At 42.1% G+C, this 27,013-nt stretch overlaps 1 protein-coding gene across 2 annotated transcripts in view; it reads left to right on the top strand.

Annotated features, from left to right (window-relative positions):
* DDHD1 (DDHD domain containing 1) overlaps nt 1–19,081 on the top strand; it is a 41,254-nt gene extending 22,173 nt beyond the window's left edge. For both annotated transcript variants that reach the window (XM_066607988.1, XM_066607987.1), the window contains 7 exons: nt 189–295; nt 2,754–3,010; nt 5,412–5,478; nt 9,004–9,153; nt 12,268–12,511; nt 14,424–14,612; nt 18,269–19,081. In XM_066607988.1, coding sequence (XP_066464085.1) covers nt 189–295; nt 2,754–3,010; nt 5,412–5,478; nt 9,004–9,153; nt 12,268–12,511; nt 14,424–14,612; nt 18,269–18,453 — 1,199 coding nt within the window. In that variant the 3' untranslated portion in view covers nt 18,454–19,081. The remainder of the gene's footprint in view (nt 1–188; nt 296–2,753; nt 3,011–5,411; nt 5,479–9,003; nt 9,154–12,267; nt 12,512–14,423; nt 14,613–18,268) is intronic.
* Nucleotides 19,082–27,013: the final 7,932 nt, after the last annotated feature.

Here is a 27,013-nt window from a genome sequence, read left to right as displayed (position 1 = left end):
GAACCACAATACTGCATTTCTCTTCCGAATGTACATTGTGTATATTTATCTATAACCTTCATCTTGACATCTTTAGAGAGACCATAATTGGCTAATAGGAAATTAACTATATTAATATAGAATTCTCTTTTATTGTATACCACAAAGTGTAGAAAACTTTATCATTGAATTTTCTTTCCCTTGTGTAGATACAGTAGATTCTATTACTCCAGATAAGGTGCGTGGAATTCGGGATATGCTGAACAGCAGCGCAATGGACATTATGTACTATACCAGCCCTCTCTACAGAGATGAGGTAAGTGAGATATGGTTGTGCCAAAATCCGAATGGAAAACATGTGCACCACCCGGCTTGTATTTTCTATCACTATGGAGAAGTCTTTAAAACACACTTTTAGAAGTTTTATAGAACACCTGAGCTGGTTTATTGAGTCGATCAGTCGGCAGTTCCCACTAGACTTCAATAACATCAGTTGCCTTACTTGTTTCCATAGCATTGAGATTGTGGCTTTCTTCCCTCCATGGTGCATACTGTTGGCACCTCACATACTAAGCTATCTAGTATCTGTAAAGTAAGATTTGGTTGTTGGCAGTGTATATCAGAATGTAGATAACTGCTTGGCAAACCTTTTTCTGATATTTGGCTGAATTTTGCATGAGTTTGGCGATCTGAAAGTGTTACGGAAAGTTCAGGTTCAGAAACATCTGCAGGAGAATTACTTTTTAAAAAAATGTTCTTGTAGACTGCCTATTCTACACCAAAGCTTTTATCACCCTAAACCCCTGACTGAAGAGGTTTGAACTATCTCCTCTTGTTACAAGTTCCTTTATTGATCAGCTGTATCTAATAAGTGAAGAAACCCGGAAGCAAAAGTTTAGTTCCACTGCCGCACCATCACACACTATTACCATTGACTTCAATAGGTTGATCTGGTAATAAATGGACATGTCAGATCCTCTACAGAGAAACAGACTCTACCTAAGAAATAAAGTTCTTGAATGGGAGAACCCCTCTCTATTAAGAGGCTTTTCCAGCATTAGAAACGCATGGCTTTCTTCCACAGACGGTGTAACACAGGATGTGTGTAGTATTTCAGCTAAGTCCTAATGATCGGATCCCTTTCAGTAAAATGATATGTACTCCGGGCAACACTGAATTGTGATTATTGTCTTGTGTGGTTCAAATAGTTATCCGTTTTATGTCAAGTGATATTTTCTTCACCCTTTCCAATTTATAATCTGGTGAATTTGGGTTGATACAATTTTTTGTATGGGTTTATTTTTACTTGCTGAACCAGGAGTTGGATGTAAAAAAAAAAAAAATTATTTTCAAAGCTTGACTACATTCCTTTTTCTGAGCCACCAATCTGTACTATGTGAACAGACGTCATAGTTTCCATCCCTTGCATTGGACCTTAGTTTCTTAACTTAGTTTTGTGTTAACAGTTCTAAGGTTCTGTTCAAGGTTCTGTGTTATGTCTTCTGTTTATAACATAAACTACAGCATTGTGCCTTATGCATTGCACTCAACAAGTTGGAATGGCTGTTTCTTCATAAGATGGCAAAATTTGCAACAGCGGCTCTGGCACAGTCATGCACCGATGCTTTTTTTTTACTCAACGGTACCGTCTCTATATACAAATAGTAAATGCGTGTAAACCCTAAAAAATCACTTAAGATGAAAAAAAGATAAGACATGGTTTCCTCACACCATCTATATCAGTATTGGCATGGCTGTAATATCACTGTGGGTCACATCTTGCAAGAATGTGGCACAGAGAAGGGCTGTAATTTTCTACAACAGTGCTGACATCTATTACAATGCAAGTATAATAAGTGGACTGGAAAGCCTGTGTCAATGATGTTTGCTCTTGTTCTGCTAGTTAGACAAAAACAATGCAATTTCTTATTAAAGAGTATCTGTATCACTGGCTCAGCCTTGTAACTCATCAATTATTGAGCCTTAAGCAGTGCGTGCCAGAATTGCTGGGGAAAACCTTGCTGAGTCAGAGACCTGGTCAGGCTGTTTAAGTGTGTCACCACATTGTTGGCTGATGCTTCCACGCTGTTAAGTGACTATACATATAAGATGGTCGTCATCTGAGCACCTGTCTCCCTTGCACAAGAATGGCTATATTCTTACTAGGATGTCTTCCTGGGATTGCAGGCATTGAGGACAGTTGGGCAGTACCCATATGTATTAAATCAGCAAAGCCCCATTGATGATATCAGAATTTGCTGAACAAACTAAGGTTTGCTGCCAGCTCAAAGACTTTGTTGCACAATTATCGCCCCCGCAGATTTTCTAAAATGAAGCGACATTTCATATAGTCTGGATTCCAAATATTCTACCATATTGTGACTCGCATGCAGACCATGTATTACAGAATGATACAGCAGTCCATGTCTGTCGTCTGATCCTGTGATCATGCACTATTTCATCTGCTTTCTGTTGCTGATAGCCTATAATATTTAAGAAGCGTTTATGACGATTGCACGGTAAATGACTTTGAGAATGATTTTGGTTTGTTTTGCTAGTGTTCTGGGCATAATACATGTTGCCATAGATTGCTGTCTGCATCCTGCTGACTGCAGGAGTGAGAGATTTCAATGCCCAATTGCTGCTCTGCAGTGTTGCGCAGATTGAGATTTTGGGGGAAGTTGCATGCAATTCCCTTCTATAGTCCTATGGTCTTACATGATGATTTTTATTTTTGTAGCTGGCATGGTGATATGACGTTTTTCATTTTACAGTTAGTAAAAGGATTACAGCAGGAGTTAAACCGTCTCTACAACTTGTTCTGCACCCGGAACCCAGAGTTTGAAGATAGAGGTGGAAAAGTGTCTATTGTGTCCCATTCCCTTGGATGTGTGATTACATTTGATATAATGACTGGATGGAATCCAGTCCACGTCTATGAACAGATGGATCAGGATGACGAACTTGAGGACCAATGGACTAGTTATGAAGAACAGCATCTCCTTCGAGAACTTTGCCTGACCAAACAACGGTATGTAGAATTGTGGATGAATTTTTTTTTTTTCACTTTTATATGGTACGTTCACACTGCAGATTTTTCTCCCAGAAAGGTCCATTATGTGCTTGCAGTAGAACTTACAGCAGGAATCCAGGGCTGAGCTGTACGCAGATTTGTCTCCTGGACAGATTCCTATAGGAAGTGATGGGACACGAAAAACGTGGATGTTGGTGCAGAATTTGCACGAAATGTATACAGTGTGATCATACCCTTATAATATTTAGAAATCTCCTTCAGATAAGTTAAACTCTGCAGACGTAGACCTCTGAGATTGGCCAAGACGTTTAATTTTTTGCTGGAATTTAATTTCAAGTAACTATAAATACTTTTTCTTTTGACCTCTTTTCTACAGTTTTTGTTCTCAATTCATACACATGCTGTGGATATGACTCTATACACCAAGCTTTAACATGCATATGCAGGATCCACTTTGTAGTGGCTCCACAAATAGCAGTTGGCATAAGTAAAAGGGGTATATGATTCAGAATCTGTCCTCTCTTAACCCCTTGAGTGGCACGCCCGGAAAAGTTCCGTGACGAGCTCCACTGCTCATAGCAACATAGCCCGGAAGATTTCCGGGCTATGTATCACTATGGGAGCTGCAGAGCACAATGCCACAAGCTGTGACAGTGTGCTCTGCCTGCACAGTCCCACACAGAGCAGTGCAGGACTTTGAAAAACCAGCAGAAGATATTGCCGACATGTCGGCAATGTCCTGCTTTGTTTACAGGTTGCCATAGAGACCATCGGCTTGTCAGAAGCAAGCCGATGGTCTCTGTGGCAGGGAGAGCTTGGTGCTTGGCTGTCAGAGGACAGCTAGGTACCAGCTCTTACAGCAGAGATCAGAGAAAACCTCCGATCTCTGCTGTGTTAACCCTTTACATGCTGCAGTCTATGTGACTGCAGCATGTAAAGGGCTGTCACTGCAGCATGTAAAGGGCTGTCACCATCGGACCCCTGGAATGTGATCAGGGGTCCTGATGGGTCCCTGTGGAAGTCCCCTAAAGGGACAAAAAAAATAAAAAATTTTAAAAAAATAAAAAAAAAAAAAAGTAAAAAAATTATTAAAAAAATTAAAAAAACACTTGTCTCCCTTTACTTTGTAAAAAATCAAAAATACAATCACACATGTGGTATCCATGTGCGTCGTAATGACCCAGAGAAGGAAGTTAATACATTATTTAACCCCTTAATGACATGGCCCCTTTTTTCCCCCATTTCTTTTTTTCCTCCCCCCTGTTTAAAAAATCACAACTTGTCCCGCAAAAAACAAGCCCTCATATGGCCATGTCAATGGAAAAATGAAAAAGTTATGGCTCTTGAGACGCAACTGCAAAACTAGTTGAAATTCAATGATTAGACCATTTTAAAAAACCTGCCCTGGTGGGCACGACAGGGTGGTAGGAAACCTGCCACTCAAGGGGTTAAACCTCTGGCCACATTTCCAAAGCTGCTGCCTGTTAGAGAATTTGCCATTTTTTTCAGTGAGTGAGAAGCAACATAATCCACATTTTTTTAAAACTGCATTGTAACCAGGGTTATAGAGTTTGAGTCAAAAGTCCCATTTTGGTGGAGTCTGTAGAAATGTACCGACTGACTTCAGCTTAAAAAATACTAAATTTTATAGATATGGTATAATTAATTCAATGTAGAATTTTTTACGTTTTTCCTTTTTATAGGAATTTAAGAAAGTTTTGTAATGTCCTAGTTAAGGCAAAGTGTAATGCATATTTGCAATTTAGTTAAGTTTTGTGTAGAGATGAGCGAGCACGGTCGGTCGGATACAGCAGTTACTCGAGCGAGCATCGCTCTTATCGAGTAACTGCTTGCTGGTTTGAGCGTGCGCGCGGGAAGGGGGGGGTGAGGGAGAGATCTCTCTCACTCGCCACCCCCCCCCCCCCCCCCCCCCCGAGCACTCTCGGACTAGTAAGCAGTTACTCGAGAAGAGCGATGCTCACTCGAGTAACTGCTGTATCCGACCGACCGTGCTCGCTCATCTCTAGTTTTGTGTTCTGAAATTGTATTCCAATAAAAGTATTTAATGTTCTATCTATCTTGATTATTTATCATTATCATGATGAAAAGCTGGATGGCACCATTTTAATACAGTAAATGTATCACTTAAACTTGAATCATATATGAAGGAGTTGGAGTCCGGGAAAATTGAGGAGTCGGTGGTTTGGCATACCAACTCCACAGCCCTGATTGTATCAGACTACTGTGTGCAGTTGCAAAGTGCTCTATCCAGTTATCTTTTTGCAATAGACGCTTTACACAATAAATATCATTTCTATGAGACGTTTTATCTTTTATTAACAAAAAATAAATAAAAACACACAGGAAAGTGAAAAAATACATATATTGTTCCTTACAGGTTAAAAGAACTGGAAGACAGATTGCATGGACTGAAGAATCCTAATGCCCCAGTTTTAAAATTTAAGGCAAGTGCATTTCAGGGGAATGAAATTTATTGCAAGGGGGTGTTATTACTCGTGAGGATATGATAAATGGTTCTTTCAATATTTCTTATCTTTTATGATCCACTCTTGCTTTTGGCAAAAGACAAGAACTAATGAGAATTTTTCTTTTTCATCTTTTGGATTCTTTTTATGGATATTGGCTTTTGGTTGGTGGAAAAAAATGTGCAAAAATGCACCAAAACCACATTGTATCAGTGCCCATCTTTGAGCACTGTTTTTTAAAATCGAAATTTGTCCAAAATTGTTTAATTCCTTAAAATATCGTTATAGTAGGTGGAGCTCTTACATTGTGATACGGAGCCACAAATAAAACTCCAGCTGCCAGCAGCCATCACTAGCAGGTGCTTTAGGCTACTTCAAAAAGAGGATTTTGTACTTAAAATCCCTTTCTCGTCTCGTTCATTGGGGGAAACAGCCAAGACTGTGGATATAGCTACTACAAGGCAACACTAAGCAAAAAAAAGTGTTAGCTCCTCCTGTTAGCTATACCCCCTGCAGGCACCAAGCTAATCAGTTTGTATGCAAGCAGTAGGAGAAGCAATGCAGGATATGAAGAAAACAATAGTCAACAACATGACACAACAGTTAACAACTGCAAATAAGAACAGCACCATGTGCAACTGCAAGAATAAAGTTTCCAACTAGTAAAATAGAGCATATCAATACTTGGGTGGGTGCTGTATCCCCCAATGAACGAGACGAGAAAGGGGTAACAGCGCTGATCAATGTGAATGTTGATTGTGGCTGTTAATACTTTAAATGCCACTGTCAGTTCTGACACAATCATTCTAAATCTCCTGATCAAAGTTGGTGGTCCCGAAAGGCCCCCTGCAATGTTATGAGGTGCCGTTCGGATGCGATGCTAGCCTGGGGCCTGCTGAAGCCCCCCCAGTGCTGCCATGCCTGAATGCCTTTCAGATCCCAGTATAGTGTAATAGTATAGTATTACATTATACTGCATGAGTGATCAAATGATCGTAAATTCAAGTTCCCTGTGTGGTCTTAACCCTTTCCAATCCAATGTCGGGCCCCCGACATCATAATTTCCCTCCACAGCTCTGATGTCGGGGCAGGCCCGACACTGCAGTGCAGGAGCGCATCTGCACCTGATCGTCAGACACATTGGGTGCAGATTCACTCCTGCACTGGTCCTCATCAAGGACCCTCAAGGAGAAGGCAGAAAGGGTTTTTAACTTTTTCTGCTTTCTCCTTTACACATTACATAGCGCTCAATTAGCGCTATGTAATGCACGGAGATTCCGGCCGGCGATCATGTGACCGCCGGTGTCACCTGACCCCCAGCGGTCACATGAACGCCGAGCCGGGAGCCTGCACTGTAGGAGGGCCTGCTTACCTGTCCGGCGTCTTCCGCATTCTCCCTTCTGTCTCCTGGCTCGGCGATCATGTGACCGCTGGGTGCCACCTGACCCCAGCGGTCACATGATCGCCGAGCTGGGAGGCAGAAGGGAGAATGCGGAAGACGCCGGACAGGTAAGCAGATCCCTCCATGGTGCAGTGAGCACCTGCACCCTCCTAAACTCTGTCAGTTCAGGAGGGTGCAGGGAAATGTATTTTTTCTCATCCATTCTCACCAGCTTTAATTTATTTGGAGCTGGGGAGAATGGCTGAGAAAAAATAATTGGATTGGAAAGGGTTAAGTTTGGGGAGAAGAGGGTCTCACACGAACGGATTTTAACAGCAAATCCTGTGACTGCCGTCTGTGCGGAAGATCTGCGGTAAAGTGCGGGCATTGAAAGGTATGTATTTTCGAATTTTCCCTCACTGGTACGAATTGTTGATTCCGCGACTGAAGAAAGTCATAGCATGCTCTATTTTAGCATGGATGGCCTCCAATGAAGTCAATAGAAGTGTGATCTCAGTCCCCCCTACGCAATTAACATTGTGTATGAGCGGTGGAATCGCTCACATGTAGTAAGCAGAATACATAGAAAAGCAATAATATGTATTGTTTGCTATGAGAGAAAGAAAGAGATTGTACTACTTTCTTGTGTGATTTCCCCGTCTGTGATCTTTTTTTCCACGCAGGAAAACACTCGCATTTTACCCGACCAGTCACAATTACTTTCTGCAATATATCGCAGGTCTTCCGCTGCAGAAATCCGCATGCGGTATTCGACCCGTTCGTGGGAGCCCGGCATGCTTTGTTTTTTTTTGCTCAGAAAAAAAATGATTTCCCATAGTTATAATTATAAAAAACCACAGTAAACATATTTGATACTGTTGCATCCATAAAAGTTCTGTGAGGCTGGGTTCACACAGGGCGGATTCCCATCGGAAATCTCGCGGTTTGGCCGCAGCAAAAACCGCGAGATTTCCGCCGGGAGAACCGCCGCGGAAAAAGCCGCGGCGGCTTTGAAGCGGCCCGGCCGCTCGCTTTTCCGTTGCGGCCGGCGCTCCCATAGAGGAGAGCGCGGCCACGACGAAAGTAAATAATAAACAGACATGCTGCATCTTTTGAAACCGCGGCTGCGGTTTCAGCCGGACTTACCGCAGCGGATTGGCCGTCCCGTGTGGACGAGATTTCTGAGAAATCTCGTCCACATGGCTGGCTAATCCCGAGATTAGCGGCCGCGGGCAGATTTGCCGCGGCGAAATTCCGTGCGGCAAAACCGTCCTGTGTGAACCCAGCCTGAGGGGTAGCTGGAGAGGACCACTGAGAATTTTGGGCAAGAAATATGATAGAATGAAAAGACCTTTCTCTACTTTAAGTACATATATTTTTTGCAAGACCGTCATATTAATGCTTACTGTGCAGTAGTAATATAATGGTGTACAGGGCTCCCTCTAGTGGTGACTCCAGGCAGAGAATTACATCATTTACCTGTTTGTGTACAGGGGATTCGGAGCTCTGCCTGCTCTAAAGGTACAGTATATTAATCTGCACCGAATTTTGGACTTGAAATGAAAGATCATCTTCTTTACTTGTGAGCCAACTGCATGTAAATGCTTGTATTTTACATTCTATATCAGATTAGTTTTAATTGATTCTACTAGAATTGCCTTCTAACATACAAATAATGTAAATGGCTTTTTAAAAATAGCTTTCCTAGTGAAAACAAAGCCGTTTACTTAGCTAATAGAGATGAGCGAGTACCAAAATGCTCGTTAGTCGAGCTTTTCGTAATATTCGAGAGCTCTATTCCAGTAACGAACCCTATTGAAGTCAATGGGGGACTCGAACATTTTTTTTTCTCTCTCTCGCCACATACTGCTGTGGATGTAGGCACGCTGGCACGTCGCAGCAGGAAGTGGTAATGCGAAGGAGAGGGGTCGAACTCAGCGTGCTACTCGCTCGAGTAACGAGCACCATCGAGTATGCTAATACTCTGACGAGCATGTTTGCTCAACTCTATTAGCTAAGCAAAATAAATGGGTAATGCTTTAGTGGTATGTGGATTTTTTAAAAACCATTTATACACAACGCATTATATTTTGACTTACTGTTTACCTGCATGAACCCTTTAGGTTGAGAATTTTTTCTGCATGGGTTCACCCCTAGCAGTATTCTTGGCTTTACGTGGAATTCGTCCTGGAAATCGCGGAACTCAAGAACATATTTTACCTAGAGCTATTTGTAATCGTTTGTTTAATGTATTCCACCCTGCAGATCCTGTGGTAAGTCTCTACTCATTATGTAAACTTTGGTTGTAGACACTTATGAAACAAAAACTGTCCATTTCTAGATAATGTGTCATGGAGGAGCGCGCTGCAATAACCATGTAACATGCACCTCTGCGTTGCAGGGCTTCCTACCCTTGGTAAGAACAAAGCGAAGGCCAACATCTGGAGCCTTAAGTTCAAGATGTTCTTCAGTAACTCTGCCGTCCTCATCACTGCACTTGCCAGCAGCACAATGAATGCATCATTGAAATAGATGAGGCAAAATATGAAGTGTTTAAAGCTCAACGCCGCTTACGGTTATTGGGTGCCATGAGTGACGGAGGTGCATGCTGCGGTCTTATTGCAGCTTGTCCATCCATGCCACATTCACTTGATCATAAATCCTGGGTGTGTTTTATTGCTACACATTTTTAGATATGCATTGAATCCTGCTCTTCGCTTATTAAAGAGGCGTTCCATCCAAAACTTACAGGAATTGTCCCATCTGGACTACTCGCTCCTAGGCCTCCTGTCCACGGGTGTTCTTTCACCGCGTATCTCATATCCATTGTGGGATACGTGGTGAATGGAATCAATGAAAGTCAATGGATTTTTCTTGATACATGCCCATGTGTGTATGGACACTGCGTGTCGATTCACATAAGGGAAAAAAAATCACAGAATGGTCTATTTTCCTAGGTATTACGTACAGTCCTATTCATCTTTATGGATCCGTGTGAGTATGAATGCAAATGCAGTCCTTACGCAAGCGGTTGCCTGTAAAACGCATGTTGCTAGTATCTATGAAATGAAGGGGGGAAAAAAGCAGGAAGAAGTTGTTGCATGGTCTTTGCTCGCATACGCAGGGGAAAAAAAGATTTAATACGCAGGGAAATGCAGCTAATTACACGCAGCGTTCTCCGCATACGCCTGTGGACATGAGGCCTTACACTGAAGCCCTACCTCTAACACTCATGGGGAAAGCTGTTTGTAGGAACACATCTCCTCTACAGCGGTACTGAATATAGCATTACACGGCACCCATTCTGCCCTTTGCATTGTTTCACCATTCTGCCTCATAAAGCGGGGTGGGGCCTGGAGCAAGGGACCCTTTTGTATGACCCGTATTGAATTTGCTTCACAGAAACTGAAGATCAGCTGTTCATTCTGCCAGCGACTTCTGTCTGTAACACAGTGGTGAAACAAGCCCTTTGGGTTTGGGTAGAAATGGTCTTTAAGTGGCTTAAGTACAGGAACAAGGGTAAGGCTGCATTCACATCGCCATATTTTTTAGTTCATGTAGGATCTGTGTGTTTTTTGCATGAACAGGAATGGACTACATTAAAAAAGGAGTAGGAACACCTTTCTTTCCAGTTAATATATTCCTTTGTTACTCAACATTTGCAAAAAAAATTATACTAATCCTACATGGACCAAAAGTACAGTGAGTGCTGGAAGCAAGACTTCTGAAATTGACCATAGCCCACAATTACATTTGCAAAGGAAATCTGAAATTGAATTGACCATTTAGTATCCCTATATTGAGGACATACTGGAAATCCTGAATTTCATAACTAATGAAGAAAATGCTGCATATAATTAAGTCGCCCACCATTAAAGTGAATGGGGAGTATGGAGATTGCACAGAGCTTATTTAAGAGTTTCCAACCCCATTCACTTTAATTGATCATAACCATATTCCTCCCCAGCAGTTGGATACCAACCAACTTTTTACAGCCTAAGGCCGGTCTCACATGACCGGCTAGGAATTGCGGATTCTGTGAGTGTTTGATCCGCGCAATTACACAGTTCCGCTCATATTAGCATGTTGAAATTGTGTAATCCACTCGCAGAAAATGGAACGCACCATGTTCTGTTTTACCGCAACACACAGCCCATTGTTCTCTATGGCCTTCGTCAGCACCCAAACTAAACCTGGATTAGTTGCTGAAGACAACTCTGTTCCACTCTGTAGCAGTCTAGTTTCTTTGTTCACAACACCAACGCAAACTGAGGTAACGCTGGGTGTCAAAGGCAGTACACGTAATGGGGGCCATGAGACCAAATATTCTTCAGCCAAGCATTTGGAAATGCTTCAGACAGACACAGGGGATGTAACAATGGTGTCACCTGTCTCTGGATGGCGGACAATGAAACAGTTGGAGCTGCTCATGCTTGTCAGATGATCAGATGATCCTTTCTACTGGTGGTCTGTCGAGGGAGTCCTGAGTCCAGTCGCCTTGTGTGCGTGCCCTCATGCATCCACTGGTCCCAATACATCCTTACAGTCTGGCCAGAACAGCCCAGATGGCGGCAATTCGTTGATGCAACCATCCAGTTTCTCACATTTCAATAATGTGCCCCTCCCGCCAAACTATATTAACTGGGGGAAATCTCTCGAGTCGTAGAGGCGTCTAGGGGTCAACAAGCTCTACACAAGTGGGAAAAAAGGTCACTACAGACAAGGAGCCTCTGAGAGCCTTTTTATAGGCCAAGGGGGGAACCTCAAGTGGCAAAACTGTTCATCTAATCATTTGCATATCTGCCTGACATGTAACTGCATGCTGAGTTTTGCAGCTAAATAACTACATGTAGGGGCTGGATTTATTTTATTTTTTGACAGAGTGCATAAGACAAGTCAGTCTTGGGCTACCTACAACGTGCGTTTTCACAGTGATGCGAGGCGCTTTTATGACCTCCCATCGCTTCAGGGAAGTAGCGATCCTTCAGCGCAGCTTTCAGCCTTGCTGGAGGATCGGCAAGCGCTTTTCTTTCTTTTCAATGGGAAGCCTCGCGCCGTGTGATATGTTTTACTGTTCATTGGAAACAATGGGCGATGCATTCCAAGGAACGCGTCAATTTAGGACATGCAGCGATTTTGTATACGATTCCATTCAAAAGAATGGGGTTCATATTCATGCAAAATATCTGTGTCTCGCAAAGCCCAAACATCTCGCCAGTTTCTTGGCCGTGTGAAACCGGCCTTAGAATGTTTATAGTGAGGCTGAAAGAAGTTCAGCCTTAGTATTTTATGCTGTGTTGATCCAGAGGAAGAGGGGAGGATGTAAATATAAAGCTGCTTTAGTTTCTGTTTAGCTGTCTTAAAATTCTGCCTTCTATCTTATTTAGGCCTATAGACTTGAGCCATTAATATTGAAGCACTACAGCAACATTGCACCTGTCCAGATCCACTCATCCAACACCACAAATCCCATTCCATATAAGCATCTGAGACCTTGTCTCATCAACCCGTCCAAAGATACTACCTCAATGTCTGATACAGAAAGCATCCCGAGCCCAAGCACTTCACCCGTTCTGCCTCGACGACACTACGGAGAGTCCATAACAAATATAGGCAAAGCAAGTATATTAGGTAAAGTCTGCTGCGGTGCTGGTAGAGCCTTTTTTTAAAGGATTTGCATGAATATTTTTATGTATTTGTGCAGAAAATTGTAATTCTGGTTAAGTTTTTCATAACTGGTTATCATGCACAGTGAAAGTTACTAACAGGTAAAAGTTGCCCTTGTCATTAAGTGATTAAAGACAAGTTTCTAATGATCTCATGACTGCAGTGAATTTGCTTTGAAGGGGTTGTTCAAGGTGTCGTTATTCTTTCTTTGCAAAGGCAGGGAATGTAGGTTTTTGTTTGTTTTTTTTTTTAAAAAAGGTAAAAAATACACATTTAATCCCCCTCCAGCAGCACCGCTCTACTGCTCTCCGCCAATCTCTATTTACTTTAAGACTGCCTTCACATGGGCAAGAATATTGCGTGAGATTTGTGCGTTGTGAGACGCACAACTATGACCCCCATTCTCTTGAATGGGGTCATACATATGAGCGATGTTTACCTACATGGCACCGCGATGCTATGCAGGGAACAAATCACGGCATGTTCTAACTTTCTGCGTGCTCTCGCATCGTAGTGCCCATTGTGCTTAGTGGGACCGGCGGCAGCATCGCACCACAGCCTTAGTGCATGCGATGCTAAGCCTCCCATTGAAAACAACAAGAGAAACTCCACAAACCTCCGCCATGGCCGGCAGCCACAGCAGAGGAGCGCTACAAGTGATGTGAGGCTGTTTTGGTATAAAAACTCCTCACATTCATGGGGATTTCACATGTTGGCGCAATATGGGGGTGTGATTCACGGCCACATACTGCACCGGCCTGTGTGAAGTTAACCTAAGGCTGATCACATATACCTATGTGTTTGCCGCAGCTAACTATCCTCAGTGGTCCTCTGCCATTCGTACAGGCATTGCTGCTGAGGCCAGTGATTGACTGCAGCAGTGATCAGCTGCAGGGAAGTAAACAGAAATCAGCGGGCATTACATGGGTGAGTAATGCTTCTTGTTTGTGCTTAACAGCATTTCCTGCCTTTTGCAAAAAAAATACAGCCCAGACACAATTCTTTGCTCAACTACTGTGAACGTACACTTGCGTACTTGCATAAACCTGCAATCGTTGGTATAAGCTTCAGTTTAGGCATGCTCTTATTTTCTGCCCTTTCTCAATGCATTTCTCTACATATTTCTGTAGTGTATTAACCATTTCCAATCCAACTTTCTCTTTTTGCTGTTATACAATAGTGCCATCTGCTGGCTAAAGCCAGTGTGTGTGTGCGCGCCAGAGAGACTCTGACAGCTGAGTGGCTGGCAATAAACAGTAAGAATACCCTGTTGCATGTCTTCTGACATTGGAGCTGTACAAGCGTCAATCAGAATGTAGGAAGATGTCCGATTGGAAAGGGTTAATGCGGTGGAGTGCAGAAATGTTATAGAATAGAGAAGTATTGTAGAATGCCAGTATAGCATCCTGTAAGTGAGAGAGACCTCTGAGATCAGGCAGACAATAAGAGCAGGCATAGATAGCAGTTTATACCAACAATTGCAAGTTTATTACTGGTGATAAATTGGTGTATGCTCACAATAGTTGGAGAATGAATTGTTTGGATGCGACGCCTTTTTATTTTTAGTCTTCATTTAACACCCCCCTCTCTGTTACGTGAATACCAGGCTCAGTTGGTTTTGTCAAGGCTATGGTTGCATACATGACAAAGATAGAGAGCCAAACTGAAAATAAATTTTCTTGTTCGGCACCAGCCTAATGATAACCGAATAAAAGGTAGGTTTTAGCTTGTCGTTTTTTTTGCACTGATGGACAATTTATTCAAAGGAACATACCTGGGGACCGTATTGATTTTAGTGTTGGTGCTAGCCACTAGATGGCAGCAAAGTTAAAGCATTTATGTTCTTCCTAATACTTTGTGTGTCTGCTACATTCAGGTGCTGCAAGCATTGGAAAAGGCCTCGGGGGAATGTTGTTCTCAAGATTTGCACGTTCTAGTGCAACTACATCTCAAGGTTATGAAGTAAAAGAATCAGCTGATGGGGAAGACAAAAAGTCAGTACAGAGTCAAAGTACTACGACCCCTCAAACCATCTCACACAGCATCTCAGGCTCACTGGACACAGGTTAGGATCAGGTTTTGATATAAAAGCGCCTTGCATCCGCAGGGAAATGTTGGCGAAGCGTGAAATCCGGCCATGCTGTATATCGCACTTGCCCGTGTGAAGTTATCTGATGGATGACAGGCAACCATTTTAACAGATATCATGACTTTTTTTAACCCTTTCAGGACCAGAGTGTTTTTTGTTTAATTTTCTGTTGTCTTTATTCAAGTAAATCCAGATAGAAAGGGAGACCTGTATTCTGCACCTGATTACTGGTGTTGGAAAGTCACTAAAATCTGCCTGTGCAAACATATCACAACTTTTCTTCTTCGTCACTCCTTTAAAAAGTGGGCAGGCCTTGTCCAGAGGGGGCGTGGTCACCCCCAGACCGACAGATTTGTATATAATTTATGGCAGAATACAGTGACACTTATGCCAAAATTGTATGTTTACTTCGGACCATGCGTAGGTTTCAGTGAAGGCGCAGTGAGGAGCCGGGATGCGCCTCTTCATGTATTTAGCACACCGTCTGTTGAAGGAAATCTTACTAAGCCTGGTGCAGGAAATACCAGGATTAGAGTATTTTCCCCAAAATGATTTATGTCCATTGCAAATATTCCTTGCTGGATTATTACCAAGTATAGAAAGTGTTTGTTTAGGCGTCACAAACCTTGCTGATACCGCAGTGCACTTTCTGAATAAAGTAACGGGCATACAGCAGGTTAACATTAATAGTCCTTTAGCATCACTGTAGAAACTACAGCCCGTAGTTTTGGCTAGTGTCCAGGGCCAGCTGCAATATTATATAACTGATGGCCAGCGCTCATCCAGCTTCAGCAGTGTGTGGCATCGGGAAGCTGAATGCAATGTGCACATCATGTTCAGCTTCTCAAGACGTCTGCAGCTATAAACAGCCACACAGTTCTGTCACTAATTGGGAAGAGCACTTTATCAGAGCTCTGCCCAATCTTGAAGGAAGCCGTGAGTGTTGTGGCGCTCCCAGGGCCCACTGACTTACTGGACTGGACCTTAGTAAAAGGTGTATCTTATAGTCTGAAAATCCAGTATTTCACACTATTCAGATGCAACACGCATCATAAACATCCCATCCTTATGCCAGCTCACTACTCAGCTGAAATTGGCTAAATCAGGAACAAGATGGATAAAGGTACAGTACACAATTCTGTATTTTCTTTTATTTTAAGATTGTGGCTGCGCAAAATTGCTGGTGGTTAGTCCCAAATGTCGAGAAGACTAATTTCTTGCCGCCGTTTGCAAATTCAAAGGTGTCTTGACAACCATTTTGGTCGGCATCTGGAAACCTGATGCATACTGCTGTGAATGTGGTCGTAGGTGGAGGGAAACTTGGATATGGGTCAGAGTCTAAATGAAACATTGTTGAAAAGAACATTGTTGTATAATTTTTTTTCCCATTTTAATTTTCTATGTGTTAACCCTTTCCAATCCACTGTCTGACGTCTGAAGACATTATGATTTAAGGCTATACAGCTTTGATTTTGAAAGACGTCAGTCGGGGTTCTCTTACTATATATTGCCAGCCTCTCTGCTGTCGGAGCCTATCCAACGTGACACCTCATGCAGTACTGGCTTTAGCCAGCATATAGTGCCATTGTATAACGGCAGAAAAAGAGTAAGCCCCCTAGGAAAACCAGGATACATATTGGATTGGAAAGGGTTAATGTATCAACAATAGTCCTCTTCTGAGCTCATCTTCTTTCATTGACCACTTTATTTATTTTTTTTGTTTGTTTTAATGTATAGAAGCATTTTTAAATGGGTTTTATTAGCCTTTTCTCTGCATTTTTCTTCAGCTATCCACTAGGAAAAGATGGAGCTGAGAAAGCCATCTTCCCCTCACCGCATAGCAGTAAAGGATGCTCCGTCTAGCTTCATTTCTCCATCTGCTTTATTTCTGTCTAGAACAGCTGTAGACACACTGTTGCCAATATACAGTTCCATTTTATTAACTACATTTTATTTGATGTATTCTCAGTTCTCCTGTGTCTTCAATTGTCCACAAGGGTGTTCTATAAATCCTCTCGCTCCTGCCACTGTCCCCGGTGGCACGCTGTATCAGGAGAAGCTATCTATTCTGCAGACAGCTTCTCCGCATCAGGGTTGTGACACACATACTACTGTCACCCTGAGGAGGAGAAGCCATCTGCAGAATAGAACAGCTTCTCCTGTCACAGAGCGCTGCTGGGGACACCAACAAGACGGGGATTTATAGAACACCCAGTGGTGGGACACATTGGATAGCACAGGACAGCTGAGGTTACATTAAATAAAATGGAGCTCCCTCTTCTGTAATGCAGTGAGGAGAAGACTGCTTTCTTAGCCCCATCTTCACCTAGCTACACAGCTGAAGAGTTTTGTAAGTAAAATGTACAGAATAGACTGATAAAACATATTGCAAAATGCTTAAAATTGTATTCTGTACATTTTAAAAGGAAATAAAAGGTGTAGTTACTCCTTTTTAAAAGAGAATTTTCTGTAATCTCCTGCTAAGACAATAGTCTTATCAGTGCAGTGCGGCTAATTAACATTTGTTTGGATAAAAATGTGCTTAATTCCCCCACATCTTTAATGTGCATCAGAGTGGTTGTTACATTTACTAGTAGTACTCCGATGACCACTACATACGCACAGCACAGCATTACCCCATTGTTATTCTCAGTCTGTTACTCTTGAGAAGGAAATGATTTCAGCCCTTGGACACACACCAATATTGTCTCTTCATTAAAGACACTCAGAAATGCAAGTCAGTTTGTCCAGGCGGTTCTACTGAAACATCTGAGAAGGTAGAGGAAAATTAACAGGATTTCCTTTAGTCCTTTGATTTTGAAGAGCCACTTGCCCTTAGATTTTGCTGTAGGTTGCCATCAGAGGGACCACTAATTTGAGTGCTTGCTTACCTGACTGCTGTTGACGTATCTTTACTTAAAGCGGTAGTACAAAAATTGCAAGTTATTTCCTACCCACAGGATAATGTGGCTAATGGAAATACCCGAGCGGTTGGCGCTTGGGTGTCTTGGAGGTTCCATTGATCTAGTAACATTTCCACTTATTACCATTATTCCAAACATCTATTTAAATCCTCAAACTGAACTCCAGTACCTCTTTCTTCGCTTATCATTCGTTCACTTCATGTGAGCATAACCACCATCATTTGCTAATCTGTTTAAACACTGATAGATCCGTCGTTCTCATTCACTGTTACAGAGAACTGAGAGATCCTGTGACAGCAAAAAAACGATATGTCGTTGTGCCCGAGTAAACCACGACACTGTTTGCTCGGGCCAATGATTTTTCCTTGTAAAAGCATAGAAAGGCCACTCTCACACATGCACGGCATTTTTTAACGCAGTGTTGACCTGGGTGGCCTAAAGACTCAAGACATCGGCCGACTCATCGTTTGTTTGATATTTTGTATCGTATTGATGTAACTTGTTCTGCGTTGTGAATATTCACTCCTGTTCCTGGGCACTGAACTCGGTGATACAGTGTTACGGTAATGGTGACCTCTAGTGGCTTTCTATTAGTCTGCATCATCTATTCTCCTTCTGTGACCTCCACAATACAGAATACCTGCATAAGACAAGGTTATGTTAATAATTCTAATGCCTCCATTAATTATTTTTTCTCTTTCTGTACAGTGGACTTGGAGCATCGGATTGACTTTGAGTTACGAGAAGGGCTGGTAGAAAGCAGATACTGGTCGGCCATGACGTCGCACACGGCATACTGGTCCTCCATGGACGTGGCTCTCTTCCTTCTGTCCTTCTTGTATAAAGACGCCCAGCTGGATGATGAAGACAAGCTAGGTGTAGATGAACTATAGACGGACACTTGACCTAACCCAATGTTTAGCTGGTGAACAGTGGCAGACTGTTGGAGGCATTGAAGATGCATGTTTGAATGTTTTGTTCCTAGAACGCACCTTAATCGTTATAATTTACTTCTCATCAGTTCCTTTAACTCCCTCCCCCATTTATCTCATACATAACAGCAATAGAGACATTTCCATAGTTGCCTGATACAGCGTGTAGTATGTATATGCGAGTGCCTAACCTCATCAACATCTCTTTAGGTGACCTATAGGCATTGCGGAAGGAGGCCCGTACGTTTCTTGTACCCAGCGATGGCGGAAGGCGTTTACCAGAACACGTCCGGCACTGCGTTAACCTAGCGAGCTCTTCAGGATTGTGTTCTGTGTAACAAGGAATAATAAAACTACGAAAGCTTCAGACTAGTGTCAACTAATTTTAGCTTATTTAATACCTCTCATAGTTTTTATTTACATTTTTTTTTTTACTATCTTGGGTATAAGAAGAACCATATTCATTTTCTACATATTTTGGAGTTTTTCCCAAAATACATATCTTTGTACTAAAATAACTGTGGACACTGGCACACTCTCAGTAATATTTTCATTACAAAAAGTCAATAAATCTTTGTGGTTTCACATACTAGAGTGTGTATGGAATTATTTAAAAAATGCCGAGAATGTGTCATATTAGCTACTGCTATTTGATCTGCTGGGGGAGGGGAGGACTTAGGATGTAGAGACCTCCATAATATTATCAACATCTGATTTTAATTAATGGAGTATGTAGCACAGGATTTCAAGCCAGGCTCAGCTTTGTAAAAGTACGGTAAGTCTGATGCAGGGGTATTAAAGCCAAAAAAAAGCATAATGTCGTTTGTTTTTTTTCAAGGACTTGAAGGTTAAGAAATGTTATATGGAAGATCTCATTAACCCCTTATGGACATGACCTGGTTTGGGCCTTTAACCCCTTAGTGGCTGCTAAGATGCCTTTGTGCTGCTAAAGGGCTTTAACTTCTCAAATTCTGTTTTTTGGGGGGGTTTTTTGCAAACTTTTGGTATGTCATAGTTTTGAATGGGAGGGGTGGGGGCCAGGTACTGTAACCCCACCCATTAAAGTGAAACTGCCTAAGCGCTATGGCTGAATTGCTCTTCTTTGAGCAGTATACAGGCTAAATAAAAAGCCATACGTGCTGAAATGGGGCACAGCGCTTGGTTGAGAGCTTCTGGACCTTTGTTTTAGCAATTGGTGTGGTTCTCGAAACCCAGACCCCACCAATTACTATTTTGACATGTCACTTTGCAGGTTTATTTACCTTGAAAAAAATGTTAAGTATTTTGCATAATAAAGACACAAAACACACAGCTTTAGTTATTTTCAAATAAACAATGCATCAACTGATATTACTGCATCTGTAGTAATGAACTTATTACATTATTTATTCTGCATGATGAACGCTGTAAACATAGCCCAAAATTGCTGATTAGTGTTCATTCACCTTCCAAAAAAAAAAACCAGAATTATAAGCAGTCAAAACGTTGTGTATATACCCCAAAATGGTGCCGATGAATATTATAACTTGTCCTGCAAAATGGTTCCCACAAAGTTCCATCAACAGAAAAATAAAATGGTTTACGGGTCTTGGCACGCAGCAGCATAAAAAGCTATTTTGTGCCTGTTTTTATTGCACAAAATTAGTTTAAACAAACTTGTAGAAATTTGGTAGAGCTGTGATCATATTGACCAGAAGAAGGCTGAAGTCCATTCAATGTTCACTTCAGTTGCTTAAAAGTTCAGTGCGTCTTTTCGGTAATTATATCTGTTTTTGGGAAAACTGGATGGCAGCAGTTATGGTTGCTATTACAGCTGACTACAGTTCTGTATTAAAAATATTCCTAATCCGAAAGGGGAAAATATGAGCAGGCATTCAGTTACATGTACACACAGGACATTCTCTATGTTCAACCTGAAGGAAGCGCTCTGTTATTGCCAAATTCAGAGAATTTTAATAAGTACTACTTGGTGCTCATCCTCCTTAGATGATACTGCTGACTACCACTAATTGTAGGTCCACCATATGGAGGAGATTAGCAGCACATGTGGACATCCTAGATGTGCACATTCCTCACTTGACAAGCAGTCATGGTGTCTAATCTGTAATAATGTGCTGAGCTACTGTATGTCCCTACAGTCTACCATCCCAAGAACACATATACACCGTGATGGATTTACAATCCAAAGGGCAGGCTATAGCTTACTATATGCTGAACTAGCACAGTATATATCTCCAAATGGAAGTGTATAGAATATTAAAAAAATATTGAGATGCAGCCACAATCCAAGCATGGCCGGCCTGGCATTGTTAGTGGTTTGCTCGGAGAGAGAGTTGTGGCAATTGGCTTGTGCTGAGAGCAGATTGCCCCAACACCCTCATTTTGAAAGTGGGGATTCTTTAAGGGTTCAGCCAGATAGGGCATAAATGCTGTCGGTTTTTTGTTTTTTTTTGTAGCGTAATTGCATGAGGAAAATCCGTAGTGTTTACAGTACAAGCCATGTAATCCTACGGAGAAGGAAGCAAACTGTTCTGCACCTTGTGTGATGGCATGTTATGGTATTGCAGACAGAGTTTCACTTTAATAGTAGCTGTGTCTGCACTACTATGCTAGACCACTGTGCAGTTCATGGAGCTATCTGCTTCCTCCTCCATACACCATGACAGCGGCCCAGTGAAGCTGATCAACAGGAATCCTAGGCAGCGAACTCGGACTGATCAACTACTGATGACTATCCTGATCCGATGAACAAGACTGAGCGCCATAGGAAAAAAAAACTACTGCCAGAATTAGGGTGGCCTCACATGAGCAAAATTTAATAGTGTATTATGCGCTCAATACATGGTGAATGGAGTCAATGAAAGTACATTGATTTTTATTGATCCGTTCAACACTTGTGTATATACATTCCATAGAATATGTGCCTTAAAAAAAAAAGAACACATGTTCTACTTTACCGCATATTAATCATGATAGATCCCTATTTTCTATGAGCGTGTGAAAAATACTGTACACGTGCAACTACACTGCATATGTGCTGTGTTTATACGGAACGTCACTAAGCGCCTGCGGAAACTTTAAAAAAAGGCAAAAGTCAGACGCATAACAGCGTGTGAGATTAGCTGTCGTGTTGTAAAAAAACGCCGCCATACACGTTAATAGTCCAGCCCGCACAGCGGTAAAACACTGCATTATACACTGTTTCACAACATGCTCATGTGAGCCCAGCCTAAGGGGTGTGTTTTCTTTTTTTTAGTTCCATACTACCTTCAAAAGGTGATGTGTGCCCCAAAATAATACCTGCAAAACTCCAGCTCATCCTGCAGAATACACAGCCTCAGCTAGCTCTGTAGCATTGAAAAAGTAAAAAAAAAGTCACAGCTCTTAGGATTTTTTTTTTTGCGTCACAATAACCAATGAAAAATGCTTTTATTGTGCAGTAAAGCATAACAATTCTATCCATTTGATATTACTGTAATCATACTGACCAGCAAAAATAACATCACTTATACTGTGCTGAAAATGCCAAAATCCTTTTTTTTTCTTGTTTATACCATCTCTCAAAAACAAGAAGTTGTATTACTCTAAAATAGTATCAGTGAAAATGTCAGCTCATCCTGCCAATAAAACAAGCCCTCGCACAGCTCCGTCAACGGGAAGGTAAATTTAGGGCAGCATAAAAAAGTTTTTATTAAACAAGTGTTTTATTGTGTAACAGTAGTAAAGCATAATAGTATTAATTTACTATGGCCGTAGTTATACTTACCTTGAAAATAAGCTTGTCATTTCTGATGCGTGGTGAATTCCGTAAAAGTAAAACTCATTAAAACTTCACGACAGAACAGGAGCATTTTGCCACTTTCTAGGGACAGTAAAGAAGGTTGGAGACAAAATAAAAGACCCTACCTCCTTTCTCTCCTCAAGCTATTTCCTGTCCCTTTGGGGATGTGTGGAAGATGCTCCTATCTGTTCACCAAACACAGCAATTTTTCTCTCGCCCTGGCTGCCTTTGTTTCCCCATGCATGTCTTGGAAGTGCTGGTTAGGGAACAGGTTCCGGGTGGCAGGTTTACTCCCTCCTTGGGTGCAAATTCTTCTGTGAAGGCTCCTTTGGGGAGCAAGCTGTACGCTCGACTATTCGCTCAGCCATTCAGACAGGGATCCCCTCTGGACATAGGGTCCTGGCTCCTTGCTAAATATTGATGCGATTAGCTATGTTTTGTAGCCCATGTTTCCTGTGGAGCCTTCCTTTCTGTTGCATCGCACGAAAACGTGGTTTTCGTGCTGTGCGATGCAACTTTTACAGTAGGAATTCTTAGTGTTTGTCCCTAAGCTAAGCCCTATCTGCATTAAAAAATAACTAAACGCAGTACATCACCTAACAGCCGCTGACCGCTCCGCTGCACTTTTTTCTCGCAGGTCCCCGTCACTTGTTTGCAGTCTTCTGTCAGCACTGCCTGCATTGGTTCAAAAACGCCCCCTCCAGAAAGCGCTGACATTGGCTGGAATTAAATGGTTGTGAATGGTTTATCTAGTGCTGACTCTGATTGGCTGAGCTGCGATGCTTCCTGGTTTGGAGGCGGGGTCTTTGAAACCCTTCCCTCCCCCACCCACCCCCCTGAAAATCAAGGCAAAAAAGCGCTACATAATCGCGTGACTTCGTAATGCCATGTGTGACTTTGTAGCAACACAAAATAGCGATATTGCATGGAACACAGATGCAATATTGCTGCAGTTTTCTCACTGCGATATCACTGTCACCCGTGTGAAAGATGCCTAAAGGTCAGTACTAGGTATCATGGCGGTTGTTTCTGCTGGGAACATTAATTCATTCACAGATCCATTTGTTCGGCTGCCGGTGGATTTCTTCTATGGTTATTTAATCCACTGCCATGTCTCATAATCTTCATGTAGCGCCAACATATTTTGCAGCAGCTTAAAATTCAGAGGGAACAGACAAAAGAAGGCCTAAAATACATTATTAAACCAATAGACAATTTGAGCAATAGGAGTGAGGGCCCTACAGATTAAGAGGATATAGGGGTGATGCAAGAGGTACAAGCACTGTTCTTTGCAGTGATCCGGCCATCTTTTAAACAGGGTAGTATACATAAAGCTGTATAAGCCAGTCACCACTTGATATCTCTGTATAAACAGATATGAAGTGGATTAGGGTACATGGTGTGTGGAATAATACAGTGGGAAGAAGGGGGTTGGGTTTCTAAGGAGGGATATAAAAGTGGGATAAATGAAGAATTAGATCAGGGAATATGGTAGGCCTCCCTAAAAAGATATTTACCTACAGCGGTCCCTCTTGAGCCACAGTCAAAAAGCTCCTAGTCTAGTATGTTCCCCTCATTTCCCTCTGTTCTGTTAGTCTGGGTGTTCCCTGTGCAGCACATATATACTGATCCCATTTCTTATCCATTTGATATTTATAGTGGCTTGTATTAATTTTTGTTTTTACAATAAGGCTATGCCCTCATCCAAACCAAAAATCTAGTGAATCCTTGTAGAAAAGTGCCAATAGTTGAAAGAGCTTACCTGTTTTGTGTGTTGAATGTACAGAAAAAGTTATCCCAGAGAATACCGAGGGTGATGATCAAGGAGAACGTTAACTCTGCAGTAGGAGAGGTTTCCACCTTCACCCACTATCCTAGGTTATCCACTTCATCTTCTACAGTTCCTTTACTGGAAACCTCTGACACTGAACTGGAGCAGGATGAAAGCTAATTATTTTCATGAGTTTGTCACCTCCTTTGCTTTGCAGAAGAAACAGAGCCTCTTTTCAAAGCCATAAGGACCACTATGAAAATTAAGGATGTTAAAGTACCCCAATCACTTCAGGATCAAAGGTTCTGTGACTTAGGGAAAGGGAGAAAGGGTTTTTCCAATACCTAAGAATGTGCAAAAGCTGATAGTTGAGGTATGGAAAGATCCTGAGAGAAGGTCGCCTGTCAGAAGCTTTTAAAAGGACGTATCCCTTTACAGTTGAAGATTCTGAGCACCGGGACAAAACACCAAAAATAGATGCCCCTATGGCAAGAATCTCTAAGAATATCTCATTGCCATTTGAAGCTTACTATATGACCCTATGGATATAAAAAGGCAGCAGCCTACCTTTCATCTCTCATAGGTCAAACCACCTATCACAATGATGGTATTCCTCAGGTAGGAAGTCGCCTTAATCATTTTACTTGTTTCTCACAGCTGAAACCCACTGCGAACAGAGGTAGCTGCGATCACAACTGGTTGACAGCCTAAATACATGGTTAATCCTGAACATGGCATGTAAATTGTCAGATGGAAGGGGTATTCCCACTCTGAATCAGCATGCCCACACACACACATTTTCCCTGATGTGATTGTGATGCTGATGATTGCCATGGCAGCCCTTGACTTAGTGGTGCCTTAATATGGGAATGTGAAAAATACATTATAATGCAATACTGAAGTATTGCAGTATACTATAGAATCAATAAAACGATCACTAGTTTAATTCTCCTAAGAGGACTAAAAATTATGTATAATTTAGGTGCAATAACCTTCTTAAAAATAAAAAAATATTTTAAAATCCTCCCTTTTTCCCCACAAAACGATTGAAGCAACTAGCATTGCCACATAAGAAAAAGCCAGTACAATCAATGATTCCCATTATTTATCTTGCAGAGTGAATGCTGTAAAAAAACATAATGCCCTTCCTAACTCCAGTCAGAAAAGCTAGCAAAAAGCTAGCCCTCATACATCCCCATCAACTGAGAAATAAGGGTCTTAGGTAGAGATGAGCGAGCATACTCGCTAAGGCAAACTACTTGAGCGAGTAGTGCCTTATACGAGTACCTGCCCGCTTGTCTCTAAAGATTCGGGTCCCGGCGGGGGAGAGTGGTGAGTTGCGGGAGTGAGCAGGGAGGAGCGGGGGGGGGGGGGAGTGAGAGAGAGATCTCCCCCACGTTCCTCCCCGCCTCTCCCTGCCCCCAGCCGCACCCGAATCTTTAGAGACGAGCAGGCAGGTACTCGCATAAGGCACTAAGTTTGCCTTAGTGAGTATGCTCGCTCATCTCTAGTCTTAGGGCTCTGAATATGAGGATGAACAACATTTTTCTTTTTATTAAAAGGTGTTTAACTTTTTAGAAACAGTAAAACATAAAAAAATCTATACAATTTATAAGCAATAGTACCAGCATAATTGTACTGACTCATACACTGACTTACCACGTTATTTTTACCACAACATGAACACCGCAAAAGCAAAACCCCCTTAAAAATTGCACATTTAAATTTTTCCATTTCACCCCACTTAAAAAAATGTTGAAACTTTTCCATTACATTCCATGGTTCATGAAATGGTGTCATTAAATACAACTCACCCCGCAAAAAAAACAAGCTTTTATGCCGCTCTGTCAAAGGAAAAAAAACGTTACGGCTCTTGGAAGGTAGGGATGAAAAAAAAATGAAAGCAAAAACTCGAAAAATTGCTGTTAGTTAAAGGGTTAACAAAGTAGCAACAACTGTAAAAGTAGCCAGGATCACACCAGGAACTGGAATCAATCAGCTGGCGTAGTTGTAATTGGAAGTGATTCAGCAATGGTACAGATGTCTAGCAAAAACCATAACCATGTGCGAGACGAAAGTGACCAAAAATATAATGTCATCGGTACAATTGGAATGAGGGTACGGGAAGTGTAATCATTGCAGAATACAGACTGTGGTTTACACTGGAGCTCAAAGAGTCTGTAAATAAAAGGTGGGGGAGGGGTGACTTTAATCAAAAAAATGTTATTCTTCGTATCAAAAAATAGTTTTTGTATACATTCTGTATCACCTTGTCATGGATGTTTAAGATCTCTGCTTTCTGTCATTTAAAAGGGAACTACACAGTTTATTGTTAGTAGATCCAACCTGTGCTGGTCGTATGATGATTCCACAAGAACACAGCTTATTACTATTGCAGTGCAGTTATCACAGCCCTGTCCTTAGCCTAGCATCAGTATGCTCATCATATGACCAGGACCGATTTTTATTTTTTTTTGCTGTGTAAATAAACAATGAAGTTAAAGGGGTTGTCCCGCGCCGAAACGTTTTTTGTTTTTTTTTCAACCCCCCCCCCCCCCCCGTTCGGCGCGAGACAACCCCGATGCAGGGACCTAAAGAAAAATCTGCACAGCGTTTACCTGAATCCCCGCGCTCCGGTGACTTCTTACTTACCGGCTGAAGATGGCCGCCAGCATCTTCTCCCTCGGTGGACCGCAGGGCTTCTGTGCGGTCCATTGCCGATTCCAGCCTCCTGATTGGCTGGAATCGGCACGTGATGGGGCGGAGCTACACGGAGCCACACGGAGCCCCATTGAGATAAGAAGAAGACCCGGACTGCGCAAGCGCGGCTAATTTGGCCATTAGACGGTGAAAATTAGTCGGCTCCATGGGAACGAGGACGCCAGCAACGGAGCAGGTAAGTGAAAAACTTCTTATAACTTCTGTATGGCTCATAATTAATGCACAATGTACATTACAAAGTGCATTAA

This window comes from Eleutherodactylus coqui, chromosome 6, assembly GCF_035609145.1.
Source record: "Eleutherodactylus coqui strain aEleCoq1 chromosome 6, aEleCoq1.hap1, whole genome shotgun sequence".
Classification (NCBI taxonomy): domain Eukaryota; kingdom Metazoa; phylum Chordata; class Amphibia; order Anura; family Eleutherodactylidae; genus Eleutherodactylus; species Eleutherodactylus coqui.
The sequence above is the reverse complement of the archived record's forward strand: the minus strand, read 5'-3'. Positions and strand labels throughout refer to the sequence as shown.